The sequence below is a fragment of the Myotis yumanensis genome, unplaced genomic scaffold, assembly GCF_028538775.1.
Source record: "Myotis yumanensis isolate MYYU_CA2020_CCGP unplaced genomic scaffold, mMyoYum1.0.hap1 SCAF_2, whole genome shotgun sequence".
NCBI classification, from domain to species: domain Eukaryota; kingdom Metazoa; phylum Chordata; class Mammalia; order Chiroptera; family Vespertilionidae; genus Myotis; species Myotis yumanensis.
In genome coordinates, this window is record NW_027223753.1 from 82,857,514 (window position 1) to 82,882,956 (window position 25,443).

A 25,443-nucleotide genomic window follows, 5' to 3' on the forward strand; every position below is an offset into this window, starting at 1 on the left:
ACACCCCCCCCCCCCCCCCACTATCCCTCCCCCGCCAGTGCACACATTTTTGTACACCAGGCCTCTAGTTTTTAAAATAAAAAGTAACCCATGATGTCTTTGGTTACCATCACCAATTAAGTTTTATAGCAGGATTTTTTTTCCAATATATTTTACTGATTTTTTTACAGAGAAGAAGGGAGAGGGATAGAGAGTTAGAAACATCGATGAGAGAGATCGATCAGCTGCCTCCTGCGCGTCCCCCAGTGGGGATGTGCCCGCAACCAAGGTACATGCCCTTGACCGGAATCAAACCCGGGACCCTTGAGTCTGCAGGCCGACGCTCTATCCACTGAGCCAAACCGGTTCAGCATATAGCAGGATTTTAAACATTGAAGCTGCTTTGTTGATTTCATTCCCTTTGTAAAGGAAGATATGGTGCTAGGTATTTACTACTGGGAAGTTGATGCTGTTAACCTTTTTATTTTTTAAGGTTTTGTTAGTTTTCTTGATTGCAGCTTCACTCTACTTCTAAACTGTTACATAGTGTTGCTGTGTGATTCTTCTATAATCAAGTCTAATCTATACCACTCCTGTATTTAAAACTCCATTGCCTTATTAGCCAAAAAAAAAAATTCAAGCTTTTTAGTGTTTTCAGAGGCAATTTAGGATTTAACCCCTTACCCATGGTTCCAACCATGCCTTTTTCTCCTTTCGCTCAGCCTGTGTCCATGTAGCTTGCACCTATTTCTATGATTACAACATGTGACACAATACACTGTACGTTAATAAGCAATATGCTATGTTATTTATGTGTCTGTTTTTTCCACAAAACTATGTGAGTCCTTGAAACGGTGACAAGGTCCCGGTGATCCGTGTATCCTCAGTTATCTGGCTGCTGTGTCCAATAAATATTTGTTTGAATTGTACTGAAAACAATAGGGCAGAATTTTGGACTTTTTTCCTCTTAAAATTTATATTGAAAATTAAAAGGGACTTCTCTTACTAAAAGAAGTACATACAGCAAGTACTAGCTGTGTGATCTTAACTTCTTACTGCCTCAATTTGCATCCCTGTATGATGAACATTATAGTATCCACCTCATAAGGATTTTGTGAGGATTAAATAAGATGATCCACATTAGTGCTTAAAACAGTGCTTAAAACAGTGCATAATAAGTTACTACCATCATTATCATTGTGTTTTTGTTTTAAATACTAGAAGGTGTAAACAGAAAAATGGTCTTGATTTGAGATTTGAGACATTTCACCTTTTTGGTAGCATGTCCGCATATATAGACCCAAGAGGATAGTTTTGTGCTTAAAATTTTTATGTACCAATTATTCCCTGGACAATTCTTTAGAATATCTTTTAAAAATTTATTTGGGGATGGTACCTCATTAGATAGTTGTGGGGTAAATTAAGGCTTGAGCAAAGCTCAGTCTTTAGAAGTAATGTGGTTGATTAGAGTTAGCTTTATAGGATATAGACTATTAATATTCTTTCCATCAATAAATTAGGATTGGGGGCATTCAGGAAATACAACCTAAGTAGCTTTGTGGGATGCATAAAATACCTTAAAAAGCAGGTCTTGTGATCAGCAGGTGTGTGAAGCTTCTTCCCTATATCAAGCACCTATCAGTAACTATAGGGGATTCAAAACAGTATAATTTTTTTAATCTTCAGAGAACTTTCATTATAATAATCGGGGTGAGAAGTCTGATGTGAAATACTTAGCAATAACGACAGTGGGGACCCACATGTTTGTTTAGAGACGGACGTATTCCCTGTCTGGTAGCTGTGGACTGATGGCACAGCTTTGCTTTATGGACAATTCTTCCCTTATTTCCACAATATATAGGCCAGTTTGGATGAGAAAGGGTAAGAATACAGTTGACCAGGAAGCCTTTCCCCCACCTCTACTCTCTCAGAACACTAATAAGATACTGAGAGGAATGCTGGAGCTGTACCTAGGAGATAATCATCTTTGGGAATCTCAGTCTTCCACACTTCCAGAGTCAGCATTTTGAAAGTTGTTACTGAATTCACTGATTTACAATTTCCTCAGCACCTCTCCATGTATGTGTTCTGAATTGGGAAGGTGCCCTGTATCTAATTATAACTATATCTGTACCTATATTATAATATTACTCCAGATTAGGGTATTCCCTTTGGCAAAATAATAATACATCATTTATTGAAAGTTTAGAATGAACCAACATTGCTAATTTCATTTAGCTCATTGTGAAATATGATCTCTTATAATCCCCATTACACAAATGATGAAACTGATACTTAGGTCGTTAATTGCTAAAGGCTACACTAATGATGCAGGCTGGTGATTGATGTCAATGTCTGAAACCACTGTGTGTGTGCCTCCCATTAAAAAAAGTCATTTGAAAAGACTATGATGTGTCAGCTACTTTAGGGGGAGGAGGGGTGGCTTGAAGATGGTTGGATAAAGGTGGGCCCTATCCTTTTTATGTCAAATTCATATCAGTGGTAATAAATTATAAAGTATCTGAATGTTTTGTCTTCCTCTTTAACTTAACCAGTATTAGCCTATTTCACAGGAATTCGTTCTTTCAATTTTTAGTATTTGTTCCTGCTCTGTATGTATTGTAGAGATAGGGGGAAGATAATGAGAATGTATTTACAAAAAGAACGAAAAATTAGGCTTTGGTTCATAATCTAGTAAATGGGTTTAAATGTCACAGTAGTCTAGTGCCTTAAAGCCGCATCTAGTGTCTCAATTTGTAACCGTGTTGAGCATAGTAGTTGAACTATTTGAACTAAAAACCAAATTGCTGTTTTCAACAGGATGCATTCAGTTTACTAGCTTATTCAGATCCTTGGAACAGCCCTGTTGGAAATCAGCTTGATCCAATTCAGAGAGAACCTGTATGCTCGGCTCTTAACAGTGCAATATTAGGTAAGTAAAGCTAAAAAGCACAACTCCAACTAGATACTTTGAATGTTTGAGGTGGTTATTTGTGTTGGCATTTTATATTTTAATAAAATCATAAGGGAAAGGTTTTCTACATTTTAAAATTAAGATTACATTAGAATATAGTAACCTTCCTCCATTATTTTAGTTCCAGATTAAATGGATTCAAATGGACTAAAAACAGTACATTGGGATGCATCCTTTTTATGTCAAACTCATATCAGTGGTAATTGGGAAGTTTGGAAATTAGAAATTTTTGTTTGTGTTTATGTAAACATTTCTGGCCTGAGCCACCCATTTTACAGCTCCCACCATGCTTCAGGTACAGGCACAAAGGGGCTTCCAGGTGATTTGCAAATGCCCTGTCACTACTAACCCTTTGAGTCAAATTATAATTGTATTAAAGTTAAGCATATTCAACTGCATGCCCTTACCAAATAAAAAGTGTGTGAGGAAGAGAACAGAAATTTAAATAAGCTTAGCCAGGGGTGAGCATGAAGTGAAAAATTGGAATTTGGTGTTTCCCTGGTTGATTGCCATTCCTATGAGCAGCTCACTACAGAATATAATTATATTGTTTACATGTTGAACACATACTCTTTTTATATGAATTATGTAATTGTATATTTTGTGCATTTATATTTAAACTCTATAGGGTTAATTATGTAAAGCTATGTTTTAATTTCTGGGCAATTCTTTTCAGTAATTCAGATAAGAGTGATTTTTTTCACCTGACTTTTTCTAATTCCCCAGATAAAATGGGACTCCAGTTTACAAAACTTTTATGTGCAATTTGGCCCTGTTAGGATTCGGGGCTTTTAGCAACATGCTTCAAACTATTTTAGGTAGATAGAACAGTTCCACAGAGTAAAGGGTATTTAGACCTGGAAACTTGTAATGAGGGCCTGGGCCCTCATATGGCCAGAATATAAAGCAAGCAACATATTTGAGCCTTAAATCTTTTTTTTCCTTATAAAACTCATTTTTAACTCGTGTTAAGGTCTCACACAAGTTTTGGAATAAGAGTAATATCTTTGTGTTATAGTTTTTCTTAAATTTAGAACTTGTATGTAATGAATGATGTGAGTTTTCATTGTTTAATTATGTTGTAATTTCTTTGGTTATGAAATTAATGTAGCTCTGCTAGTAAAAAAAAAAAGCTTAGTAGCAGTGCTGGGATTGTAGGGCAAATTATGACTTGCTATACTTATATTTTTTTAAGTTACAGTATCAGTAATCATGAAGTCCTATCATTGCTTTGCATTTAGGTACCATTCAGACCTGGAAAAATTTGAAAGTAACCAGTTTTCCTAAAACAGTTTTCTATATCTTGTGTTCTTCAAGGGGATTAAATTTTAAAATAGTACATTACTTGGGACATTATCCATATATTATGTATTATGTATTGTACTATATATTATGTAATTTCACCCACAAATAGTGCTTAAATTTAATAAGATTATTAAACTGCAGTGGGGGTGTCTGCATATCTATAAATTCTAAATTATGTAATCTATAAATAGTGCTTAAAGTTTTATTAATTGTATGTAATTCTTGCAAATTTTATATCCAAAAAAATTTTTTTTAATGTTTTTGTTGATTTAAAAGAAAGGAGAGAGGGAGAGAGAGATAGAAACATCAGTGATGAGAGAGAATCATCTGTTGGCTGCCCACATTGGGGACTGCAACCTGGGCATGTGCCCTGACCAGGAATCAAACCATGACTTCCTGGTTCATAGGTAAATGATCAGCTATGAGCCAAACCGGTGGACGGGCTAAAAAAAAATTTTTAAATGTTTATAACCAGGTGCCTACCCTGGTCAAATAAAATTGTAATAAAGTACCTCCAGATACTTACCTTTCAACAAGGTTATTTCCCTGAAAACATTCAGGAGACATTTTTGAAAGGAATTAATTCAAATTAAGGCAGAATTATTTAAAATTATAAAGTCAACCCTGTGTAGAGTTGGCAAAAAAAAAAAAAGTTTAGCACTATCAAAATTTAGCTAACTAGCATCTTGCCACAGGATAGCCAGTATTTTAGTAATCTTAACCCAAAGACCTTTTCAAACTACTCCTTCTCACCAATCTGCGTATATTTCTTTGCATAGTCTTATTCTTAATCATATCTTCTTTCCTCTTGTACTTTAAATCCTGAACTTGCTTCATTATTTTTGCTTCACTCCTTCTAGAACAGTGGTCGCGACCCCTTTGGGGGTCAAACGACCCTTTCACAGGGGTCGCCTAAGATCATCAGAAAACACATATATAATTACATATTGTTTTTGTGATTAATCACTATGCTTTATGTTCAATTTGTAACAATGAAAATACATCCTGCATGTCAGATATTTACATTATGATTCATAACAGTAGCAAAATTACAGTTATGAAGTAGCAACAAAAATAATTTTATGGTTGGGGGTCACCACCACATGAGGAACTGTATTAAAGGGTCACGGCATTAGGAAGGTTGAGAACCACTCTTCTAGAACTTTTCTTTCTCTGAGATTACAACCTTTGAATTAAGTCATATGGAGCCTTACTAGTCATTTATCACTGTTTTGTCCCTTTGTTAACGGACCATTAATTTTATTAATTGGGAATTTATATAAATTTAAAGTTCATCTATTCACAAGGAAAAAGTACCAGCTTCTATGTTTGGCCATTTTCATCATTCGTTCACTTTTTTTCATTTCTAGCAAAGAACAAATATTATTATTTGTACTATAACTGTCTGACAAATTTCTGGTATGTAGAACCCTGAATATTTTGATAGTTAAAATGTTTGAACTATCAATTGTAAATTACCCCTCCAAAATTGTAAGTAATTTTGCTCTATTGTCTCTCATGGTGACCATCACCCCTTGCTCCTTACCAACCCAAATAACATTTACCAATATGCTTTGGGAACAATTAGGCAGCCTCAGTTGTGTTCTATCCCCAGAAGAATCCATCAATGAAACTTAGTGAAACCCTGGTGCCTTTTTCTAACTTAGTCAGATAGAAGAGAAATACTAAATATTCCTTATGCCCCCATTAAAATAGCAGCCAAAATATGTATTTCCCATCATAGTTAATATGGAAATAAAAGATTTAGAGTATCTAATGCTTTAAAAGTATAGTTCTGCAAGAATTTTCCTTATAGTTGAATACCTAGTACCTTGTCAGCGTAGTATTTCCAAGGTAATTAATTAATCATTTGCTTAGAAACTATCTTTGCTAGTTAAGAGTGACATATATATTGATAATTTTGTAGATAATGCAATATTTTCCTGAAAATGTTTTTAAAAATGTCTTGCTAATTGCTATTTTCATTTTTAATCATTTTTCCTCAGAAACCCACAATCTGCCAAAGCAACCTCCACTTGCCCTAGCAATGGGACAGGCCACACAATGTTTAGGACTGATGGCTCGGTCAGGAATTGGATCCTGTGCATTTGCCACAGTGGAAGACTACCTACATTAGCTATGCATTCAAGGAGCTCACACTTATATTGTGGCATATAGTCAACATGGAAGTAGACCAGGTCTGCTGATTTGAAATTTAGATTTTTTTAATTATGTACTGGGGACAGGTTTTTGTCGCTTTACATTGCTTCCTAGTTTACAGCATGATGCAAATGATTTTCTAACTTAGTGTTAGGAGAAATTATTTTCCATCTTTAATCTCTTAGTTGTCTAAGAGTTAAATATTACTGAATCTCAGACGTTCAAATTTATCATCACAAATCCTTTAAAACAATTACCTAAAAGAAACCAAAAAATCCTGCCTTCTTTGTTGGGGGGCGAGGGGGGGGGAAGGAAATGGAACAAGTTGTGTTGTGTTAGCATGTGGGTGATGTAAATTTCAAATTGGGAGATGTTCCGACCCCCACTCACATATAAACATTCAATCAGTGTAACTTGCAAAATGCATAAACATCTGACAGTTTGAATTTATAGTGTTGATGGAAGAAATCATTTTTAATGTGTACTGTAAAACTTGAAATACTCAGGAGCTGAGTGAATATGTTTGTTGCTACTTACAATCCCGACCTGTTAGTCCCAGTAGTTTTGTTTTAACATGGTCTTTTCAACTTTGTTTCTTGTTTAACTACCAACGAATTCTGTTGTAGACTCACAAGTTTAACTTGTATTATAACAGTATTATATGTCAACGGTGTGGTTATGACCTTTATTTATATAAAAACCAAATATTTAGTCAATTTACTGTGTCTTAATTTAATCTTTGTACACCTTCCATTTTTAAGTGCTTAAATGAGTACTATATTGCAATAAAAATGTAGTGATATAATTAACCAGCCATTAAAAATTTACTTCTACAGATATTAGTGTCAACTGAATTTATATATTAGGTACTTACCTATTTCTTATGATTAATATAAAATTAGAGCTTAATGAATAATTTTTACTGTAAGTCTGAATTCTATAACCTAAAACTGTTCAGTTTACTAGCCTCCCTGTATTAGAGTCAGACCTAATAATGTGGGTACACAGAAAGAAAGGGGAAAATTAATGTCCTTATTTTCATAATCACAATAAAGACAGGTTACTTGACAGTAAAGCAAACCCCCAAACCAGTTAAAAGTAAAATTTAAACAAGCTGTTCAAGAGGATGACCATACACTTTGGCTATTATTTTGTACACTGAGGTTTGAATCTTCTTTAAGAAAAGTAGGTATTTATCTACACTTAGATACTGCATTTTCACAGCTACTTCTTTCTCATTCTGTATTTTGTGAAACAAATTCTCATCAGTAGCACCAAAACATCTGAGACTCTAAGGCATCTGTGAGCTGCAGTTGGAAAGACTTCCTGGATATCCATTTCTCTTCCTCCCTGCCATTCCTGCCACACACCCACATTGTGGACTGGGAAGAGGGGCAAAACAGGTGCCATTAGCAGTATCGTTTGTATTCATTGAAATGGATAAATATTTATAAAAAGAAAGGAAGACAATTCCTTTTAAATTGCTATTTCTTCCAGGACCCTCAAAGACTAAAGGCACAATTGTATTCCAGAAGGATGAAATGTGATGGGGTACTTCCCCAAATAGATTTATGACTTGTAATCCTTTAAAATGATTTATTAGATTTTTAAAGACAAATTAATCTTCTAAACTAAATAACTGCAAGTTCCATACATACAAAGTTCTCATTCTTCATTTAGCTTTGATTTACTTCTTAGAAGTTTTCATCTTTCTGACCATCCACCGTCTTTTAAACCTCTTGGCATTTTGTTTTTTCTGGGTTCCTAGAATAGAAAGTTTGTGCAGTAAGAATATTAGAGAGAAAATATTCCCAAAAAAGAATTAAAAACTTTTCAAGATCCTCTATATCAGCGGTTCTCAACCTGTGGGTTGTGACCCCTTTGGGGGTCGAACGACCCTTTCACAGGGGTCTCCTAAGACCATGGGAAAACACACATATAATTACATACTGTTTTTGTGATTAATCACTATGCTTAGTTATGTTCAATTTGTAACAATGAAATTGGGGGTAACCACAACATGAACTGTATTAAAGGGTCGCGGCATTAGGAAGCTTGAGAACCACTGCTCTATATGAATATAAATACTAAAATTAGGTCTATTAAATTAGATTTTATGTCAGATATACATAAATACTTATGCTGACCTATTTTCCAGAAGCAACTTAAAAAATATTAATATAGAAGCCATTATAAGAAAAAAAGGTAAGTCATACTTGAGTATTTGCTATTTCCTTAAAAGGAATATTATTCAATATATAAAACTATCATAACCAAGAAAATAAAGCTGGACCTTACCCCAACCATTATTCAAAAACTGGACTGCAGCCTTTTTCACTGGTAACCTCTTATTGTTAAGAGACAGGAACTTATTTACTACAAAAGAGAATTATTGATCATTTCTTTGTTTACTGATATAAAAAGTGAGAAAAACAGCCCATAAGGAAATTACCAGTAGTTCTGTTGGTTCCTGGGCCATACAAAGAATTCTGTATGAAGGCTTTGGCTGCTTGTTGCCTTGAATCTCTCAGATCTTGATCTTTTAGCCTTAGAGCCACGTAGCTTTTATTCTGGCTGGTAGTCAAAACAAAAAGTCAAAATGAATGAGGTTGATAACATGCTTAAAGTATTTTTCTTAGTTGTCTCAAAAGGTGAAAACAAAATGCAGATAGGATAATAAATAAAAAATAAATTCCAGGGCTGTTTTATAAGAAATGGGCTAATACATTTTAGTAAGCAAAAATTTTGTTTTTATTCACATTTTAGTAAAAGCAAATATTTTGTTTTTATATAAGTATCACAACTGGTTTTCCAAAGGATCCAATCTGAAACTGCTACTAATTAAAATGTTTTCCTACGTAAGCCAACACTTTTCTCAAAAAGTTACCTTTATATCCTACATGAAAAAAAGACTCTTCTTACCCAATAGACTGTACTTTTTCTTTAGCTTTCTTGGACTCACTTCCTTTTTCACATTCTTCATTTTTCTTCTGCAAATTATCTAAAAAATAAAAAAGTTTTATTTCTAGTTAGCACTTACATAAAAATAAATCAAGAACATTTCCTGGAGTTCATTGTTAAATATCTACTCACACCAACTTGTAAGAAATAAGGCAACAGGCCCAAACTAAACTTGGCCAGCCATTCATATTCCCAATAACATTGGACTACAAATGCTCTTGACACTTACATGAGAAGTTACTTAATTTAGAATAGTTCATACCTTCTTTTAACTTTCCTGGTGATTTCTTTATGCTAAGGGAGAACACAAAAACACTGATTGGAATGGCAGACAGCCAAGATTACTCAACTCATTACAGTTAAATCTGATTTTACAAATAAGATAACCCCTTTCATTACCACCACCCTCAGTTTTGACTCAGGATCTTTAATCAGTTTTAGAAAGCAAGTCATCCCCAAAATTCATGGCCACCAATTCCCAATCAACAAACTAGTATATATTGGATGGGAGTATCTTCTCAGAATTTAAAATTTGAAAGCATATCAACAGGCTTCAAAGAAGCAGATTGCTGTGGTTAATGGAGTTAAAGTGAAAGGTGAAATACAAAGTGGAAAGTGGTAGGCCTCATTTTTATTTGGAGAAGTCACAAAGGAATAATTCAACAGTTCAAGCACAAGAGACAAGCAGGGAGACGGACGAGGCTCAAGGAATCTGGTCTGAAAAATGACAAAACAGGATGAGATGCCTATACCATGCACAGTAGAAAAGCTACAAGGAGGAAGTAACGGGGTGGGTGGACTGAGAGAATGAGAGGTGACATGAGTTTGGTTTTAAAGGATAAAAGGGGAATTTGCCACCAAATACATTTGTTTTTTCGTTTAATGTATTCAAGATCTGAATAACTGGAAAAGTTCTACAGGACATTTGAAAACCAGGTCAAAGATATAGGTCTAAGCATTAAGGGGAGAGGAGAGAAAGACAAATATTTACAAGTTTAAATTGAGTAAGGTCTGACTGACTTCATGGGATAGATGAGGAAGAGGATGACTATGACATTGGCTTCAAACATTCAGTGGGTGGCAACGCTGCTGAATGAAATGGGGAACGAGGAGGAAGGGCAGGTTGGTGGCAGGTAAGGCAAGTACGGGACAAGTTGAGTTTTAGGAGGAGCCTGCAGGTACATGTCTGCTACTCCACTAACGGATAAATTTCAAGGCGCCTGTCTTATTCACCATTTACCCTGCCTGGTACAATGACAGATACACAATTGTTGAATAAATACTCTGGGATCAGGAACTCAGAAGCTAGCGCTGGCAGTGGGAATGAACAAAAAGAAATGGGGAAAGACTGCAAAGAGGTAAAACATTTCCATCTTTCCCACCAAATTAAAAAACCTGTGTAATTGAAGCCTTATTGTCTAATTTAGTCTTTATTATTTCTTTAATTATGTGGATTCAAATAAATGCTCCAATATGTATCTCAAAGATGGGTGTATGTAAGCAAGTAATATAACAAGACCCATTACTTACTCTGTCTGTGAAGCGGCGGTTAACTTCTCTAGAACAGTGTCTGGAAGGAGTTTCCTTTTCTTAAAGACAGTTTAAAAGAATAGCGTGAGGTACATGGCAACATACTGGGTTGCTTGTGACGTTACAGGCTCGGGGACTGCCTTCTATCCTAGGCAAATGAAGAATGTCGGCTGCCCGCTGCCTCCACTGCCTCTAAGCTGGGGGGAAACTGCGGTCACGGAGCTCAGCCCGCTCGACACTGTGGGGAAGACCCGGGGAAGACTGGACCGGGCGCCCGACCCTCCCGTCACTGCGCGCCCCGAGCGCAGTTAGGTCACGTCCCCCCGGAGTCAGCTCCCTGCGGCCCATCTGCCAAACACCCGACAGCAGAGCAGTCGCCGTCGGCACCGCCCTGAGTTTCCAAAGCACCTCAGCCAAGTCCAACAGCAACCCAGCGACACAGATAAACTACCGCCGGCGAGAAGCGACTGAGATGTCCCGGCAAGCTGAACGCAGGGCCGGCATTTAACCGTGTGATTTTAAATTCACAGCTCTCCCCGCCCCCATTTTTAAGCGGTGGGCAGCCAAGAGTACGAGCATCTTTGTTTTCACCGATGTCTGAAGAAACATTAGGGCTTCCCCCCCACCTCCATATCCTACCAGCTTTGCAACAAGCACGGGAATTCCACCCCAAACCGGGTTCTTTTAAAAAAGAAGATGCCTCCCTGCAAGTCGAACCTTTTGTTCAATGAACAGCTCCTCGCGCCGCTTCCTCTTCTCCTTCAGGAGTGTTTTATCCCTGAGAGAAAGGGAGACAAGTCAGTGCGAGGACAGACAGTGGGACGGGAGGGACGGTTCTCCGGCCCCGCCGTGCTCTCCCGACCTGCGCGCCGTCTCCCGGACTCGCCGCTCCTCTTCCCTCGCTTCCGCCTGGGCGCTGGCGAAAGTCAGTTCCTCTGGGGCCTCGTCGTCCCACTCGTCGTCCCCGTCCCCGTCCCCGTCTTCCTCCAAGGGCTCGGCGGCCGCGCCGCTGCTGGGCTGCCCGAGCAACAGGCCGTGCTCCGCCTCCTCCGAGGCGGGCTGGCCCTCGTCCACCATCGCCGAAGCCGACGCCGGGGCGCGGGAAGCCCGCGGTCGGAGCTGCACCATGGCCCACGGCGTGCCGGACCGTCCGACCTCTGACCCGGAAGTAGCAGCCCACAAGCCGAGCGTGACGCGAAGAGCTAGCGACTCGAGTTTAGTCGCTCCCTGCACGTTCTGAAGCCCCACAGCGAGTGGAGGCGCATGCGCAGGCGGGGAAGGGCGTGGCCTAAGGAAAGCTGGGGGCGTTTCCTTCCGCTCGGCCGGAGGCTGAGCGCTCAGGCTGCCGCATTCCCTCCTCGCTGCTGCCGAGGCGCCCGTGGGAGCCGGTGGGCGCGGGGCTGTTTGCAGGCCGGGCAGACGTCGTGCTGTCTTCCTGGCTGGGGTGCTGACGGCAGGTCTGGCTGAGTCCCCACCTCCTCGAGGCGGGCTGGCGCGGGGTCACGCCATCCGGTGCTCAGGAACTGGATTCAGTTAATCCAGTGGTTCTCAACCTTCCTAATGCCGGGACCCTTTAATACAGTTCCTTATGTGGTGGTGACCCCCAACCATAAAATTGTTTTCGTTGCTACTTCATAACTGTAATTTTGCTACTGTTATGAATCGTAATGTAAATGTCTGATATGCAGGATGTATTTTCATTGTTACAAATTGAACATAAAGCATAGTGATTAATCACAAAAACAATATGTAATTATATTTTCCGATGGTCTTAGGCGACCCCTGTGAAAGGGTCGTTGGACCCCAAGGGGTGGCGACCCACCGGCAGAGAACCGCTGACAGTGTTTATAGATCTGACTCCCTTCACTCCGTGCTCGGGAGTAGTGGCGTTTCAAAGGGAAGAAATCCGCTATAGTGGCAGGACCTGCTGTCACGGAGGAGTTGACAGACACCGGATTAAATCAATTCCCAGCACCAAATGTGTGCTGGGCGACTTTGGCCCCGTTTATCAGGCTACCCCGACCACCAGCTCCTCCACCAGTCTGTCCATGCCTCTGTTCTGTGTCCATCACTGACAACTTCCCCAACAGTGTATTACCTGACTCTGCCGCCCAACCCCCACTTAAATGTAAGCTCTGTGAGAGTAGGGAGCCCACCTGATGCAACCCCAGGACCTTAAACAATGGCCAGCCCATCCCAAATCCTGAATCCAGTGAAAGAATGCCACCCTGCACTCAGTGAATGCAGCCCTAGTACTATTTCTGTGTCCTCAGTATATGCCATTTTTTGGAATATACATGGCCCTTCCTGACCTGTGTTTATCTTCTCCCACCCATTATACAATACTAAGTGAGTCATCTATCATTCTCCCATCAAACCAAGGTTTCACACTTGCCGTGCATTTGTACATGCTGTTCCCTTTATGACACACACTCCCCCACGTGGAACTATTTATACCTGAACACAGACCAGGGCTGACTTCCTTTAAAGGTCTTTCAAAGACCCTTAACATCTACCCATCCCCACTCTGCCCATCTTTAACTACATTTTCCTCTGAATCTTGAACAAATTTCTATTACTGCAGTTTCTACATTGTAAAATAGTTTACATGACAGTTGTCCCAACATTCTGTCAAGTCCTTGATGGCAAGGCCCACCTCTTACTAATTATATTTCTAATGCCTATTATGTGGTAGACATTCAATAATACTAAATTGAATTGAATAATTTCTACCTCACTTTTTTTTTCAATTCTCCTTTCATTTTCTCTAATAAAACCAAAATGTGAACACAAATGATAAAACACACACACACAAAGCTGCTGGTACCAAAGGCCCAATTTGAGAGGAGTTGCAAAGAACTGTACTGAAATATCTGGGCCTTGGGCAGATGGAGATTAAAAATATAATCAGACTGAGACAGCATACTGATTTCCATCATTGCTAACACTAGGAAAATGTTTAAAGTAACAGAGAAGCCCAACAACAAACCTATTAAAAGACAACAATGGTATTTTATGTGCAAAAACTACATTATAAGTATCACAAGTCCCTTCAGTATATATGCCTTGAGCCACTCGTGTGAAGTGAACCCCAAAGGCTGGCCCTTCAGACACCTTGTAGGTTATGAACATCATGAACATCCCTCTTATGCTAAGAACCTTTTGGATTTAAATTTTAATAAAATTTTCAAGGTGCACAAATTTGTGCACCTTGAAAAGAACTGTGGGCCAAGAGGCTGCAGTGGGCACCAGGGCAGGTCTCAGCCCATCCTCTGCTGGTCCCTCCCACCGCGGCCCCCAGTCCCCTCTCTGCCGCCACCGCTCCCATGTGCTGATGGTGCCAGCCTTGCTTGCACCCACTGATGGCGTGGAGCTATTGGGGCCGGTGCCAGCAGCAGGTGCCAGCAGGGCCAGCGCCATCAATGGGTGCGAGTGGCAGCTGTTGCCCTGATCACCCCTCAGGAGCAAGGGAAGGTGGAGAAGCCCTGAGGGGTGATCGGGGCCAGCAGCTGCTGCTTGCACCCGCTGACAGTACTGAGCGATCGGGGCCGGCGCCGGGTGCAGGCAGTGGGTGCGAGCAGTGGCTCTGGCAGCAGGTGCAAGCGGGACTGGCACCGGCAGCAGGTGTGAGTGCTGGGGTGGGACCGCAGCGCACAGGAGCAAAGAATTTTCAGTAACCATCAGAGGCTCGCCCCAATGATAGCAACTGGCACCCTGCCTTGTTCTGGCGACCCCGCTCACCTGCTCCACCATCCCACCGTGGCCGACGCCTGCCATGTTCCATGCTCTGCCACCTGCTGCAGAGGGCTGCCATGTTCCGCGTGCGCCCCCTGGTGGTCAGTGCATGTCATAGTGACTGGTTGTTCTGTTCTTCCATTGTTCTGCCATTCGGTCTATTTGCATATTGATGACTTGCAAATGCAGTACAAAGTTTTGTATGATAGTGTCTTGTCATCTATTCCCACAAAAGCCAAGGATGTAACATTAAATCAATTCTTGTACGGGGCTGAGGTGATGAGACTGTGTAATCACCCAGGGGGCCAGCTGACCCAAGGGCCATTGTTATGTATGACCTTCCTACACTGTTTACTAAAGGCCACTGCTCCCAGTCAGGCTTCTGATGCTTGCCTGAGAGCAAGCAGGCATTCCATGGGCCCTGGGTACTATATTAGGTGTGGGGCTTGAGGTGAGAACTGTGTTCTTGCTACCTTACTCTGAGGTAAAGTCCTAAGGAAAACATTCCCTTCAGAATTCAGTGTCGGGGAAAGCTTGGCAGACCCTGAAGGGCCTATATGCTTCTGTGTTTATATCAAGAAATAGTCAACCATCACCTCTCCCTTTCCTCCTTGGCTGCTAAGAAGGCTAGTATTGCCCAGCTTGTGGCTCAGTTGGTTGCGCGTCATCTCATACACCAGAAGGGTGCAGGTTCCATTCTGGGTCAGGGCATATGTCCCCCAGTAGGGGACATGCAGGAGGCAGCCAATTGATATTTCTATCTCTCTCCCTCTCCCTTCCTCTATCTGAAATCAATAAAAACATATGTTTTTTAAAAAGGCTAGTACTACATTTTAGTCAGTTGTGAATACCTTTGGAATCTATATATTTGTGTCATTTTGGGGTGGGGGCCTCATCCTGATTTTCTACCTTGTTGCTACTTTTCTTTCTTGAGCTCCTGTTCTAAGCTATCCCACATATTTTGAGGTAAAGCAGCCAAACAAGGTAAACACGGAAAAGAAAAAATCCTCAATAAAGGTATCTCTCAGGGTCACATCTGTATACCATATATTACCTCCTGTAGAGAGTGATTTTATTTTCCATCAAAATTTGTATAAAAATCAGAAATAGCAATGTTTTACCTTTCTACTTCTATCTTTGACAAATAGCAAAAATATGATTGGGATAATTACATTTTTAAGACAATCTAATTAGAATTTCCCCCTCTCAATAATCAATCAAACACATCAGAGGATCAGAGGTATGTTATGTTTAAGTTCAAACCAAATAACATGCATTAACTTTACAGTTCTCTGACTTCTTGTAACTATATTTGCTACAGTTACCTCCAAGGCCCCTACCACTTATCAAAAGGTTGGATCCCAGCCAGGAAATCAGAGACTATTTTTAGATCTTCCAATATTCAGCTCCCCATCCACAAGATTGTATGTCATCTGTCTGTGGCCTGGTACTTAGATGTACTATAATCTCTTCCTTCCCAGGACAATTAAGAAACTGTCTCTGTTTCATGAGGAGCCAGGGCTTCAGGAAGGGTCCTACCACAGAGCCCCTGGAAATGAAACCTGAAACAGAAGGACAAATACAGCAGTTAGGAGCGAAACCAACATACTACTTCAGCAAGTCACACATTTCTTAATTTTACCCAGAGGAAAATCCAAATTCTCATAAATGTGGCATTATGAGCTTTTGTGCCCACTTCTTTCATCTAGTTTCTGACAATTCAAGATATAGACATTTCACCATGGGTTGGTCCTTGTGATCAAGAAAATTTAGGAAAGGAAATGCCTAGAATTTAGGTGGTATAAATAAGAATTTTATTTTAAAGAGCAAGGGGAGATATGATTGTAAATTGTATTTCATGATTATATTGCCAAACTCATAAAAGGTTGTTTTTAGTTGATTTGAGAGAAAGAGAGAGAGAGAGGGAGGGGAGAGGGGAGAGAAACATTGATTTGTTGTTCCACTTATTCATGCATTCATTGGTTGCTTCTTGTATGTGCCCTGACCAGAGATTGAACCCGAAACCTTGGTGAACTGGGATGACTATCTAACCAACTGAGCTACAGGGCCAGGGCCATAATGAAAGTTTTAAGTTTTACGATATCTACATACTACATTAAAACAGCATTCATATGTACTAAGGACAAGAGAAAAATAACTGCATGCGCCATACAGACCACAGGATTTTAGCTGCGCCAACAGCCTCTCAAACCATACCTTTCACAAAGAGCTCTGACTTGTAGTCAGAAAGGAGAAAAAAAGAAAAAAGAAAAAGCAGTGAGGAGGAAGAAAAATCAATGATTTCTGCTTCCTTCAAGAGAAAATACTTAGGGCAGAAAAATAGCAGGGTTTTCTAGTATATTATTAATAAGAAAACCAATTGAGCACAATTAAAAATGAAGAAAGCATTTGCTTAATGTAATTCATCATATTACCAATTCTGATACAACACACATCGTTAATGCCTTATCCCTTAAACACTGTTCACATCACAAAGTGCCACTAATGGGCATCCCTGACCAATGGCATTTCCACTCCTGCCACGCTCAGCGCGCTGAACACTGGCCGCTAGAAAGCTCCTCTCCAGCACAGTGGTCATAGTCCCTTGAGGCTGTCCAAGAATTATGCAGCGGTTCTCAACCTGTGGGTCGCGAACAATGAAAATACATCCTACATATCAGATATTTCATTACGATTCATAACAGTAGCAAAATTACAGTTATGAAGTAGCAACGAAAATAATTTTATGGTTGGGGTCACCACAACATGAGGAACTGTATTAAAGGGTCACGGCATTAGGAAGGTTGAGAACCACTGAATTATAGCCTCCAAGGCATGGAGAGCTTTCAGGGAATTTCCATATCCTCAATCCCACATGGTCTCCTTCTTAAGAAAGTGACTCTCAAGTGCCCCTTTTCACTTCCCCTTTCCCCCACTTCACAAAGGCAAGCTGTACCCCTCACTCACCCCAAATCTTAGATGGTGCCTTAGCCCAGAGTGTGAAAACCTATCGGGTGCTAACTAAAGAGACATTTGAAATATTGGTGTAGATTAAAGAAAACAAATGCTTTCTGAAGACTGGATATCACATCCTTATGCAAATAAGGCCTTTTCATCCTTGCTTTCAATAAAATGGAAAGAGGGTCTGGTAGAATTGTCAGTTAACAGACAATGAAATAAGATACTACTATGGCATTTTAGCATGTAACTTGGAAGGAGGTCCAAAATCTGAGTGGCCATGCCATTTGAAATTCCTTTCATGTCATGGGTTATGTAGCCCAGTTCTCCCAGTACATCCATCTATAAAAACCAAAAACTAAGAATTACAATTGACATTGAAAAGGTAATACTGAGCTTGGCCAGTGAAAATCAGCCCTGCCATCCCTCAGATGGGAATAAGAGACACAGATAAAGCCAGCTGCAGAGTGAGTAGGAAACATATTTTCCCAGGACAAGCTGCAAAGAATCAGAACAACTCCCTTCTTTGAGTAACTGCATACTTTTTTACTCACATCACATTTATTACATTATATTGTTGTAAGTAATCTATTTTATTAGTTATTGCTGTTAATCTCTTACTGTGCCTAATTTATAAATTAAACTTTATCATAGCTATGTATATATAGGAAAACACAGTATATATAGGGTTCAGTGCAATCTGTGATTTCAGGAATCCACTGGAGGGTCGTGGAATATATCCCCTGTGGATAAGAAGGGACTTCTGCAGAGCCATACTAGAGGTTAAGTGGTATCTTGTGCTTTTAATTTACATTTCCCTAATGATTAATGATGTTCAGCATCTTTTCAATGTTTTTATTGACCATATGTATATATTTGGAAAACTGTCTATTTGAATCTTTGACCCACTTTTTAATTGGATTATTTGTCTTTTTATTATTGAGTTGTGAGAATTCTTTATATATTCTGGATACACATTCCTTATCAAATATTAGACTTTCAAATATTTTCTCCAATTCTGTGGGTTGTCTTTTTCTGTTTATTGATGGTGTCCATTGAAGTAAAGAAGTTTTTAATTTTGATAAAGTCCAATGTATCCATTTTTCCACACTTGATCTTAGCCAAAAGGCCTAGAAGCGATAATTTATCCATTTTTTCTTATGTTACCTATGATTTTTATGTCATATAAAAGGTTTTGACAAACTCGAGGTCACAAAGATTTACTCCTTCATTTTCTTTTAAGAATTTTATATATTTGTAGCTCTTATATTTAGGCCTCTGATCCCTGTGAGTTATTTTTTGTATATGGTATAAAGGGGTCCAATTCCAATCTTTTGCATGTGGCTATCCAGCTGTTCCAGCACCATTTGTTAAAAAGATTATTCTTTCCATCACTGCTTTCTCTTCATACTTTTTCAAAAGTCAGTTGGCTATAAATGTGAGGGTTTTTTTCTGGACTATCAATTCTATTCCACTGATCTGTATGTCTACCCTTACGTCAGTACCCCACTATCTTGAAAACTAACCTTGTAGTAAGTTTTGTAATTGGGAAGTATAAGTTCTCCAACTTTATTCTTCTCTTTGTTTTGGCTTTTTGGGTCCCTTGCATTTTCACATAAATTTTAGGATCACCTTGTCAGTTCAGCAAAGAAGCCAGAAGCAATTTAGATAGAGAATGGGTGAATCTGCAAATCAATTTGGGGAGTATTGCCACCTTCATAATATTAAGTTGTCCAATCTGTATACATGGATGTCCTTCTATAGATATTTAGGTTTTCTTTACTTCTTTTGATAGCATTCTGTAGTTTTCAGAGTATAAGTTTTACATAGAGAGTGATTTTTTTTTAAAGGATGTCTTTCTAGTTCCTACCACTTATGTATTGAGGACACACACAGGCTGTAGCTGATTAAAAATATCTGGAGAAGATATTATATCAGAATGTCATGGGTGGTACCAACTCATCAGTATTTTAAATATGTGTAGCCAAGTTTGAAAACCACTGACTGAAGTAATGACAAGAGTTTCAGTGGTGTTTTAGAATTTTATTTATTTATGCTTAGTTATTTCTATTGTATCTCATTCTAGAAAGGAATTAAGCAGACTAACAATAAAATATAAACTAAATTAAAAGTGAAGACAAAAAAGCAGGGGTGAAACAAGAAAGGAAAAAAAGGTGAAGACATGAATCGGGCTAAAAATGCATACTATGATGATCTACTCTTTCCACACAAAGGTGGGAAACAGAATCAGTATCATAACAAAGCCACAAGTACAAATATTCTTGGCAATTAGACCAGAGACATGTGTGTAGCAGCCTCACCATGAGAGCAGTGGGAAGAAGTTCTGGCTGGTATCTCCAAGGCTTACTGCTCTGCATTCGTTCAGTTTACCTACATCCAAATGCCTGCCATCACTAAATCTACTTAAAAAGACAAATGAAAGCAAAGCCAAAGGAATCGAAGAAAGCTTTCAAAATGTGAAAAAGTTAAAGTCTTACAGCAAACCGCTTGTAAAATGACAGAGCCACCTTAGTCTACAGTTAACAATATTTTGTTCTTCAAAAAAAGCAACAACAGACCAAATAAAACACAAATTCAGTGTCTTTTTTTTTTTTAATTAGAACAGAACAGTAGATAAAATGTCTTTAGATGACCATGTCCAATCCTGCTCAATGCCTTCCATTTCCCACCCTAGTAATCCCTGTACCTGAATTTGTTTGTGGCTTGGGTGATTTCCATGTTAAATTCAGCCACTGGCACGCCCCTGGCAGACACCTGGGGGGCAAACATGGCAGCAGGATAAACCAAGGAGGAAGTTCCCACCTACAAAGCAAACAGATGGAAACAGACAAATGACCACACTATGCGAGAAGAAACATTATTTCAGAAAATCTCACATAAGCCCAGGCAGGTTTGTGGTTGCAGGTGTGGGGAGGGGAAATTAAGCTGGATGAGATAAATGGAGAGGATTTAAGGGACAAATCAGGAGTTAGGAGGCATCTTTTTGGCTGATCACTGGAACTCAGAAAGATGTGTTATGAAAAGGAGGGTTGTGCAAACGGAGAAAGTGGCAACGAAATGACTCATCACCTTTGGGGTTAGTTTTGTTTTTGTTTCTGTTTTTTGAAGTGATGTAAATAATCCATGATCCTTTTTTTTCTAAGTTAGATAACTCAAAGAAAAAAGAATACATATCATTCATAACCCTACTACCTCAAGATAACCCCTGCTCACATATTGATGGATATTCTTTCAGGTTATCCCCTATGGATATCTTATCTAATAAAAGAGAAACATGCAAATTGACCGTGCCTTCCCTATGCCCCAGGCCACACCCACTAGCCAATCAGAGCAACTATATGCAAATTAACCCAACCAAGATGGCGGCTGGCAGCCACGGAGCTGGAGCAAGCAGGAGGCTTGGTTGACCCGGTGATGGAGGAAGCCAAGCTTCCTGCCTGCCCTGGCCGGCTGTGGCCTCTGCAAAAGGCAACAGAGTTTCAATTATAGAAGCTAAATAAATCCCAGATACCTGCTTCCAGCCAGTCTCCACTGGGAGCTTGGGTGGCTGGGGGCTGATGGCTGTTTGCAGTCTGACCAGGCACTCCAGCGGGTGCCTGAAGCCAGTCCATCCTTGCTGCTTGACACAGTGGCTGCAGGGAAGAAACATCTGCACAGCATATGTTTCAAGGGACCTGGCGAATATGGCATACTGTTCTTAATATGTTTGCTCCCCTTCTTGGCACTATGTGTTTTAACCAAGGTCACCTCTCCAAGAAAGGTTGTTTCCCCAGGTAGGGATTTTTCCCTAAAGTTAGGAAGGGAATAAAACCCCTTAACTAGTGCCAGGCGGGTAGTTAATCACTTTAACTATGAACAATCACGCTTAAGCTACATAATCTTTACTCCCTGGAATGGAGATAAGAAACGCCCTAACCTTTGGAATAGAAATTAATAGGATTAAAATCAACTGGTATAAATACAGATGTAACAAGACAAGACACAGAACCTGGCTAGAACCTGGCTAGAGAACCTGGCTAGGCTGCTGATCAACTGAACGCTGTCTCTGTGTCCTTCATTCTTCACCGACTCCGTCCACACCTTTGGGAACCCCTGGATCTGCTGGGGCTGGACCCCAACCAGCGGGGACCCCCACCCTGAAGGGGTGTGACCAATCTGAAAACGGCCCTCAGACCCTCACCCAGGCTGGCCAGACACCCCAGCAGGACCCCCACCTGATCTGGGACACTCTTCAGGGCAAACCAGCCGGCTCCCACCCATGCACCAGGCCTCTATCCTATATAATAAAAGGGTAATATGCAAATTGACCCTAACAGCAGAAAGACTGGGAATCTGGTCACTATGACACACACTGACCACTAGGGGGCAGATGCTCAATGCAAGAGCTGCCCCCTGGTGGTCAGTGCACTCCCACAGGGGGAGCTCTGCTCAGCCACAAGCCAGGCTGATGGCTGCCAGTACAGCAGTGGTGGTGGGAATCTCTCCCGCCTCCTCAGCAGCACTAAGGATGTCCGACTGCAGCTTAGGCCTGCTCCCTGCTGGCAAGTGGACATCCCCCGAGGGCTCCCCGGCTGCCAGAGGGATGTCTGACTGCCAGCTTAGGCCCAATTCCCCGGTGAACGGGCCTAAGCCAGTAGGTGGTCATCCCCCGAGGGGTCCCAGACTGCACGAGGGCACAGGCCAGGCTGAGGGACACCCCCCACACCGAGTGCACAAATTTTTGTGCACTGGGCCTCTAGTAGTTTTATAAACATTCTTTACAAGAATGGGAAGACTAGCTGGCTTATTTCTTCCCTGACTCACTTCTTTTACCTCTGTGACTTTCTAAATAAACTTTTGCTTATATTTGAGTCTTCACTCTGAATTCTTTCTTAGCCAGGACTCAAGTGCTGAGGTTTTTTGAGAGGGTAGAGGGGGGCGATTGGGGAGAAGGAATGGGAAGATCAGAACATATTTTACAAACCAGCTTTTTTCACCTAGCCACTGACCCTATACTCAACTTCAGGATGCACTCAGTAAACACTGGCTGAATGAGTATGCATCCATGAAAAAGTGACTCTGCTTTTAAACACATGTTAAGAAAAATTTGAAATATGCCTACCCTTTGTCCAGTTAATTCCACTTCTAGAAAATTTGTCCTAAGACAATAATTTGATGAGCATGTTAAAAGTTATGTCTGAGGCCCTGGCGAGGTAGCTTAGTTGGTTACAGCATCATCCTGGTATGCCAAGATTGCAGGTTCGATCCACCGACAGGACACATAAAAGAAGCAACCAATTAATGCATAAATAAAAGTGGAATATCACATCAATGTTTCTCTCTCTAAAAATTAATCAATAAGTTTTTTTTTAAAAGAGTTATGTCTAAGGCTATTCACTATAACGTTGTTTAAAATATCAAAATTTCAAACAGCCTGAACGTCCAACAATAGAGAATTGGTTAAATGCATACACCAGAACACTGCATAGCCAATTAAAAGATGATGTACTGACATGGAATATGCTAAGTGAATTGCTACATGAATAAAATAGTTTCAAAAAAGAACATATATGGACCCATTTAAAAAATTTTTAAATTACCATTTACACCAATATTATTTTATATTGGTTTCAGGTGTAAAGCATAGCAGTTAACTATCATATTCTTTACAAAGTGCTTCCCCCGGTATTTCCAGTACCCACCTAACATCATACATAGTTATTACAATACAATTTGTGCAAGGGGCTTGGCCCCCGCTGCCGTGGTGGCCGCTTCTGCCTTGGCCCCGCCGCCACAGCTTCGTCTGGAAGGTCTAATTAGCATATTATGCTTTCATTATTATAGACTAGAGGCCCGGTGCACAAAAATTTGTGCACTCGGTGGCGGGGGGGGTCCCTCAGCCTGCCCTGTGCCCTCTCACAGTCTGGGGCACCTCAGGGGATGACCACCTACTGGCTTAGGCCTGCTCCCCGGGGGGATTGGGCCTAAGTTGGCAATCAGACATCCCTCTGGCAGCTCGGGAGCCCTCGGGGGATGTCCACTTGCCAGCAGGGAGCAGACCTAAGCTGCAGTTGGACATCCTTAGCACTGCTGAGGAGGTAAGAGAGGCTCCCACCACCACTGCTGTACTGGCAGCCATCAGCCTGGCTTGTGGCTGAGCAGAACTCCCCCTGTGGGAGCCCATTGACCACTAGGGGGCAGCTCTTGCATTGAGCATCTGCCCCCTAGTGGTCAGTGTGTGTCATAGTGACCAGTGATTCCCAGTCTTTCTGCTGTTAGGGTCAATTTGCATATTACCCTTTTATTATATAGGATAGAGGCCTGGTGCATGGGTGGGAGCCGGCTGGTTTGCCCTGAAGGGTGTCCCAGATCAGGGTAGGGGTCCCGCTTGGGTGCCTCGCCAGCCTGGGTGAGGGGCTGATGGCTGTTTGCAGGCTGATCAAGCCCCCCGCAGTGGGGACCCTCACCCCATGGAGGTTTGGCCAGCCTGGGTGAGGGGCTGATGGCTGTTTTCAGGCTGGCCACACCCCCTTTAGGGTGGGGGGTCCCCACTGGGGAGCCTGGCCAGTCTCGGTGAGGGGCTGTAGGCCATTTTCAGGCTGGCCAACCCCCCCCCCCCCCCGCCCCGGTGACAGAAGCTCCCAGCCTCTCCTTTTTTTTTATTTTTTATTCTGGGATTTATTTACCTTCTATAATTGAAACTTTGTTGCTCTGAGTGGAGCTCAGAGCCACCACGGGAAGCTTGGATTCCTCCATCATTGGAGCAACCAAGCCTCCTGCTTACTCCAACTCCGTGGCTACCAGCCACCATCTTGTTTGGGTTAATTTGCATATAGTCGCTGATTGGCTGGTGGGTGTGGCTTAAGGTGTAGCGAAAGTACGGTCAATTTGCCTGTTTGTCTTTTATTAGTGTAGATTATTGACTAGATTTTCTAAGCTATAATATACATCCCCAGGACTGTTTTATAACTTCCAATTAGTACTTATCCATTTCTTCACCTTTTTCACCCAGTCCCCTAATCAACTCCCCTCTGGCAACCATCAGTCTGTTCTCTGTATCTCTAAGTCTGTTTCAATTTTTTTTTTGTTCATTTATTTTGTTCTTTAGATTCCACATGTAAGTGAAATCATATGGTATTTGTTTTTCTCTGTCTGACTTATTTCACTTAGCACAATACCCTCTAGGTCCATCAATGCTGTCACAAATGATAAGATTTCATTCTTTTCATGGCTGAGTAGTAATCCATTGTATATATGTACCACATCTTTCTTATCCACTCATTTATTGATTGACACTTGGGTTGCTTCCATATCTTCACTATTTTAAATAAGGCTGCAATTAACATAGGGTGCATATATTCTTTCTAATTAGTGTTTTGGGAGTATGAACACATTTTTAAAAATTTTAATCAATATGTGTACATCTGCATGTGGAAAGGTCTAGACCAGGGGTGTGCAAACTTTTTTCTGTAAAAGACCAAATACTGCTGTTTTTTTTAAGGTTTTATAGGCCACATGGTCTCTGTTGCAAACATTCAGCTCTGCCAATGTAGTGTGAAAGTAACTATACACTATACAAAGAATAAAGGGCATGGCTATGTTCCAATAAAACTTTATTTACAAAAACAGGTGGCAGGTCAGATTTGGCCCATAGGCCACAGTTTGCTCATCCCCGGTCTAGAAGAAAACATACTAAAATGCTAACTGATTATTTTTGTATGGTAGAATTATCGAATTTTTAATTTCTTCTTTTTGTGTTTTCTCAATTAAATTTAATAATGAGCATGTATTATTTTAAAAATTAGAACCAATAACATGCTCTTTTTATGATATTTTTTGTG

General features: G+C 40.6%; 3 protein-coding genes across 9 annotated transcripts in view; 1 reads left to right on the top strand and 2 right to left on the bottom strand.

The window, feature by feature from the left end:
* Positions 1–7,255, top strand: part of RANBP9 (RAN binding protein 9) — a 109,041-nt gene extending 101,786 nt beyond the window's left edge. Inside the window, exons 13-14 of the mRNA XM_070405702.1 lie at positions 2,800–2,911; positions 6,265–7,255. Coding sequence (XP_070261803.1) covers positions 2,800–2,911; positions 6,265–6,395 — 243 coding nt within the window. The 3' untranslated portion in view covers positions 6,396–7,255. The remainder of the gene's footprint in view (positions 1–2,799; positions 2,912–6,264) is intronic.
* A 745-nt stretch (positions 7,256–8,000) lies between these two features.
* On the bottom strand, positions 8,001–12,096 carry NOL7 (nucleolar protein 7). The gene is made up of 8 exons (XM_070405703.1): positions 11,772–12,096; positions 11,627–11,687; positions 10,910–10,968; positions 9,642–9,673; positions 9,341–9,419; positions 8,871–8,992; positions 8,717–8,794; positions 8,001–8,182 (listed from the first exon to the last, which is right to left on the bottom strand). Exons 1-8 carry the CDS (start codon positions 12,035–12,037, stop codon positions 8,106–8,108), a joined length of 774 nt encoding a protein of 257 aa, XP_070261804.1. The 5' UTR covers positions 12,038–12,096; the 3' UTR covers positions 8,001–8,105.
* Positions 12,097–16,048: 3,952 nt separating this feature from the next.
* SIRT5 (sirtuin 5) overlaps positions 16,049–25,443 on the bottom strand; it is a 34,807-nt gene continuing 25,412 nt past the window's right edge. For all 7 annotated transcript variants that reach the window (XM_070405704.1, XM_070405706.1, XM_070405710.1 and 4 more), the window contains 2 exons: positions 20,310–20,425; positions 16,049–16,206 (listed from right to left, as the gene is read on the bottom strand). In XM_070405704.1, coding sequence (XP_070261805.1) covers positions 16,131–16,206; positions 20,310–20,425 — 192 coding nt within the window. In that variant the 3' untranslated portion in view covers positions 16,049–16,130. The remainder of the gene's footprint in view (positions 16,207–20,309; positions 20,426–25,443) is intronic.

Excerpts from the sequence above, each read along its gene's own strand:
- NOL7 (XM_070405703.1), bottom strand. The coding sequence starts at position 12,037 with ATGGTGCAGCTCCGACCGCGGGCTTCCCGCGCCCCGGCGTCGGCTTCG. Across the intron at positions 11,688-11,771 it reads GTCCGGGAGACGGCGCGCAG|GGATAAAACACTCCTGAAGG; the intron begins GTCGGGAGAGCA and ends CCTTTCTCTCAG. Across the intron at positions 8,993-9,340 it reads GAAAAAGTACAGTCTATTGG|CCAGAATAAAAGCTACGTGG; the intron begins GTAAGAAGAGTC and ends TTTGACTACCAG.